At 41.3% G+C, this 5,378-nt stretch overlaps 1 protein-coding gene across 1 annotated transcript in view; it reads left to right on the forward strand.

Moving 5' to 3' along the window:
* Nucleotides 1–1,419: 1,419 nt before the first annotated feature.
* The window catches only part of lhcgr (luteinizing hormone/choriogonadotropin receptor), a 7,239-nt gene continuing 3,280 nt past the window's right edge, over nt 1,420–5,378 (forward strand). Inside the window, 7 exon segments of the mRNA XM_079362301.1 lie at nt 1,420–1,762; nt 1,854–2,031; nt 2,221–2,292; nt 4,858–4,933; nt 5,192–5,212; nt 5,214–5,232; nt 5,235–5,265. Coding sequence (XP_079218427.1) covers nt 1,612–1,762; nt 1,854–2,031; nt 2,221–2,292; nt 4,858–4,933; nt 5,192–5,212; nt 5,214–5,232; nt 5,235–5,265 — 548 coding nt within the window. The 5' untranslated portion in view covers nt 1,420–1,611.

The following is a 5,378-nucleotide window of genomic DNA, read 5'->3' on the forward strand; positions in this document are numbered from 1 at the left end:
ATTCTGATTCACTCTGGGTTTGCACACATTCTTCCATCTAATAAGTATTGATCTTTCAGTTGGTAAGAGGCCCGCGTCCATTAGTGCTTGGTCACACTTCTTGTTGATAAAATTACTTTGATGAGAACGCACAACTTCTGCAAATCGTTGCTGAATAAAATGTTCACCAGCTCTCCTCGTTGAACAGGGTTTCTCACCAGTGGAAGAACAAACAGAAGCATCCTGCCGGGGCCGCATCGTTATCCATGGATCGACTTTGAAAGGGTCGTTGAACCTGGAAAATACTGCATAAACACAAACGCCATCGTATCGCCCGAAAACACTTCTTCTGTGGCCTCCCAGCTCTTACTGTTTCTGATTAATATTTACATTTTCATTTTAAAGGTACAGAAAAAAAAGAGAAAAAAGAGGATGTTGTTGATTACTTACATCACCTCAAATATTTCAATCTATGATTTCAAGCAGTTATCAGAGCGAGAGAAATCTGTCATAGAGTTTATAACGGGACGTGTCTTGTTGTGTCAGACACTACGATGTTTATCGTTGCCGTGGAAACACCATGTTACATCAGGAGGATCCAAACAGATCTTCTTTATAATCTCAGCACTGCAAGGTGTGAAAGTAATGACACATCTCAGACGACAGGATTTTATTAAGATTACACGACATGAGGACGAGGATGAGCTGCGACTGAAAGTGTTGTGATAAAAACGTCATGTCGGCTTAATTACACTCGGGTACATTAAATAATAGATGGAAATGCTGTGACAGACATTAAGCATGCATCGACCTGAAATCGAGCTTGTCGTTCACTTCCTGAATATTCTCATGTGACCCAGAAAGCAACACGTTCTCTGACGGGCTCCATACTATCAGCCACGACTGAACACAGTGTGCTCGCTGCACACAGTGACATTGAAACATGCAAACTGAGTCACGTAGAGCTCAACAATGTGACAGCACTCAGTCAAGTGTTGCATGATTTATTCCTTTGAAGAACTTGAAGTTTGTCAATGAGAGTCGCGGACGGAAAATAAAAAGGGATGATCCGTCAGTGTGTGAAAAAATAAAGAGGAAAAAAACAAAGCAAACGTTTGTAAGCGGAGCAGAAAACGATAATTAAATATGCAAATTAAATATTAAATTACTTGAAGTTGCTTGTGTAGCCTCAACTACAGACAGGGACACTTGAATAACATAACTTCCATTAGAGCTGCACTACGACGTTTGCAGTGTTTGTAAATCAGAGCTTAATTTAATTTTACCTGTACTGGTGGTGTTTGAGGGGCCTCCTGTGAATTGTTGCCCGGGGCCCCAGCAGGCTTTAGATTCGCCACTGATTAAGGCTAAAATGTTTTTGTCTTTTTGTGAAGTGATTTCCACCACAAATTGGCTCCATAATGAGAGCTTACACCAGCCCTCCTCTGGTTCAGCATTTGCACTCCTGGCTGCAAAAAAGCAAGGCTGTATGAAACACTCCTGGGGGAGCATCATGAACGCAGCACACTATATTTAACATCAAGTGTCTGACGGAGTTGTTTTGGTCTCCTCCCACTGAACGTCACAGCTCCACAGCTCGTCTGTCAAATTAACTTCCACGGAGTGTCTCTCATGGACAAGTCTCATGGTTTTACTTTGTTCGGGTCAACTTTGACGGACAGCAGTCTGGCGATTCCGACAGCACCTGAAAGCAGCAGCTCCGACGCTCTCCAGGGTTGCAGGTGGAAACAAAAAGAGCTTGCTGTTACTCACGTTTGGCCTGGTGTGTTAAATAGTTTTTTTTTCTTCAGATATTTCTGTGTGCTTAAGAAGATTCAGCAGAGTTTTTTTTGTCTTCTATCTCTCGTTTTGAGTGTCACACATGAGTCTCCGAGGGGTCTGGCTCCTGGTCATGCTGACAGGTGTCCTGTGCGCGCGCTCCAGCGGGGCTCATACCTGTCCAACTATCTGCCGCTGCAGCCAAAACACCTTTCAGTGCAACAGAGACACTCAGCTGGCCTCCAAGGCTGCAGCCACATCCGTGACTCGACTGTAAGTAACACAGCTTTTCAGCCTCAGTGTCTGGAGTAGAGAAAAATCTCAGTGATGCTCCTGTCGAGAGTTTGTTGTAGTTTGTCATTTTTACATTCTTTGTCTTGTGTTTCAAAACACCTGTTCTTTTATTTAGTAGGCCTACCTTCCTTAATGAACGGATGTAAACTCTTTGTTTGGCTCTTGCAGATGGCTCTCCCAGCTGTGCCTCAAAGAAGTCCCCACTCATGCCTTCAAGGAGCTCATCAACATCACAGCAATGTAAGTAACTTAATTATTCTTCTGGATCCACGTAAAACTGGGTTTAACTTAGAAGATGAAACAGTCCTGCTCATACAGACACTTCAGCTGCATGGCCCTGAAAGAGAAGGGAACGCTGACTGTGAAAAGTTGAGTCAAACATTTTTAATTGTGCAGTGCACTTCATTACTGCAGATAAAATAATCTGTCATTAAACCTTACAATGACAATGCCCTAAATACACAGGAATAGAATCGCTTCTGGAGTTCTTTAACCCAAATAAATCTGCTGGAGGAGGATGCAAAAAAAAAGCACAGAAAAAAACTTCAGAGGCATTTATGAGCTTTTTGAAAAAAAGAAAAAAACTGCACATAAGTAACATAATGGCTTCATGTTCTGTGTGTGCAGATAAGTCAACTCTAGATTACTTATTAGTTGCGTTACTGATCCACAAAGTGCGGGTACAAATATGTGACGGCAGATTTGGGGACGCTGTGGCTCAGTTAGTCGTCGAAGGTTCGATCCCCAACTCCTGTAGTAACATGTCTCGAGTGTCCCTGTGCAAAGACACTTAACCCTGAATTGCTCCCGCTGCTTTGGTGTCAAAATAAAGTATCCTGCATGCTTCAGCCATGTATGAGGTCACAATGATAAATGAATAAATGTCCAGTTCTGTGTTATGAATTCTGACAAACAGTCCAGTATAGATTCTTTAAAAGCAAAATGTAGGTACAGTATTTGTCCCATTTAGAAGTGATAAAAATGTTTGTTAATAAATCATATGATATGAATTCTACTTCTTTAAAACAGAAACAAACTGGCCAGCAGTCAGTGAGTCTTTTATTGACATAGTGTGTTAAAGAAGAACTCTCTCGAAGGGGGACGCTTTAAGTAAAGCTCACAGTGACACGTCAAGCTGGAAATATCAGCACCAAAATGTAATCAGCTGCAGCTCGGATCAGATGGCTATCAGGGTAACAGATTTCAGCAAAACCCGATTACAACCGGGTGACACAGACGAGAGGAAACAGAACCGCTTTCATCTTAATCACTGGCTAATTAGTTCTCATTTTTATCGTGTTTACAGCCTCTAAATACTCCGTCCTAAAGCACCGACGCTATCCCGAAAGGGCTTCACTGTTTAATTAATACATCACTGCAGATAATGATTATTAGCTTGTGGTGAAATCTTTTCCAAATTAGCTTTTTTTGTCGTCGTCGTTTTGTTAACTTTGCTCTCTCTCTCTGCTCCTCAGGGACGAGTCTTATCAGGCTCTGATACTTACAGATAAAAAAAAAAAAAACAGTGAAAGTGTGAAAAAAAAAGAAGAAAAAAAAAGGTTACAGTCCCAGAGTTAGTAGGCCACTAAAACCTGTGTCAAGGTAGAGTGACATGAAGTGCTCGCTGATGACGCAGGCTTGAAAATGCTCCGGGATGAAGACGTGGAAGAGCTTCTTTTTTTTTTTTTACAAGCAACAATTATGACACAATCGTTGTGCAATCAGAGGAAGGGTGCATGAATGAAGATGTCATGGAGTACAGACGATGTCATGTAATTATTGTTTGAAGAGGAGAGACATTCATTGAAAAAGAGTGCGGGGGGGGTGTTAACACAAGAGAAGGCAGATAGAAAGAGAAGAATGAGCTCAAACAAAGTGTTCAAGGACACATGAAGAAGTCTGTTTGACTTTGTCTTTGAAGGACTTTGTTTTGTCCTCCTTCTTTAAACATCTTCACTCCGTCTTCCTGGCCCAGATGCATCCTTGATGTATGTTTGGAGTTTTCCCAAACATGAGGGGAAGCATGTGTCGCCCTCGTACCGTGGTTTCCTTTTTACATATTCCTCCTTGTTTATGTCCTAACATCAGTCAACTCTGTCCTATTTACCAAAGAGGTTCATTACAAAGAACGAAAAGTAAGAAAACCATTATGTGTCTGGAAACTTACATCCACCACAACTGTCTAAAACAGGGTGCAACACATTTTATTTAGCGTCTAAAAACAGCTTTAGCTTTCTGTAAACAGAGTTATCATGAGCTCGTATTGTAATCATATTGCATGTTGTGGTTTTAGTGTTTTTCAGCTTGAGGAATTTATCTGGGCTGTTGTTGAATAATAAAGTTTCTGTCTGTCTGTTTTTCTACAGGTTGAGCTTCCGCTCTGAGGAGCGAGGCTAATGCTACACAGCCATCGTTTAGCGTTGCGTTTATAACTTCATTTGTTTCTCTCTGTCAAAGAATTAGGGCGACAAAACATTATTTAAATGTTTTTTTTTAGTAACCAATTAAAATTGAAAAGCTCCTGCTTCATTCTGTCTCTGACAACTTAAAGTTACTCTTCAGAGACTGAGACAGATCTGATCTTCTCCGACCCCTCAAAGTCTCTCGATCTAAACAGCTAAATGAGACCCTGAACTTTGGTATCATCCGTGCATTTGGACTTTTCCAGCAGGTTTATTATCCGTTTGCCGTATTTCACTGAAATCCAGCATTTACAAGCTTGAACCGAGACATTTGGAGATGTAATTTGTTTACAGCCTCTTGTTAATCTGTTGACTGATGTGAAGCCATTTCTTTGTTCCACAGAGAGATTTCCCAGAGCGACTGCATCAGGCAGATAAAGAGACATGCCTTCCTTTCCCTCCACAGTCTGGTTTCAAATGTAAGTGACACGCTTCCGCTTCCACGTCATGTCAAACGACGCCTGCACGATGAAGCAATTATTCATTTGAACAGCTGGTATGTGTTTGCATTTCATTGAAGTTTCACAGGATTAGCCTCTCAATTACAAAGCGGCGTGTTTAATCCTGGACTTTCAGAGCGACTGATCCACCAATGGCTTGTTCTGTGTTTGTTTGTTGACAGCTGCTGACAACAATATTGTAATTACCGAAACATTTCCTCATTTTTATCCCTGCAGCTTGTGCAGAATATCAACAGTCCTGAGGGTTATTGAAAAAGGGGCTTCACTGACCTGCCAAAGCTGGAATATTTGTAAGTCACTCTTTGCATGTCACTTATTAATCGACTTTAATCCTCCTCGCCAGCAGGTGGGCCGAGAACTGTTTTAATAAACATCAGTTTGATACGTACATTATTAAATCAAG

This window comes from Symphodus melops (assembly GCF_947650265.1).
Source record: "Symphodus melops genome assembly, chromosome: 15".
Classification (NCBI taxonomy): Eukaryota; Metazoa; Chordata; class Actinopteri; order Labriformes; family Labridae; genus Symphodus; species Symphodus melops.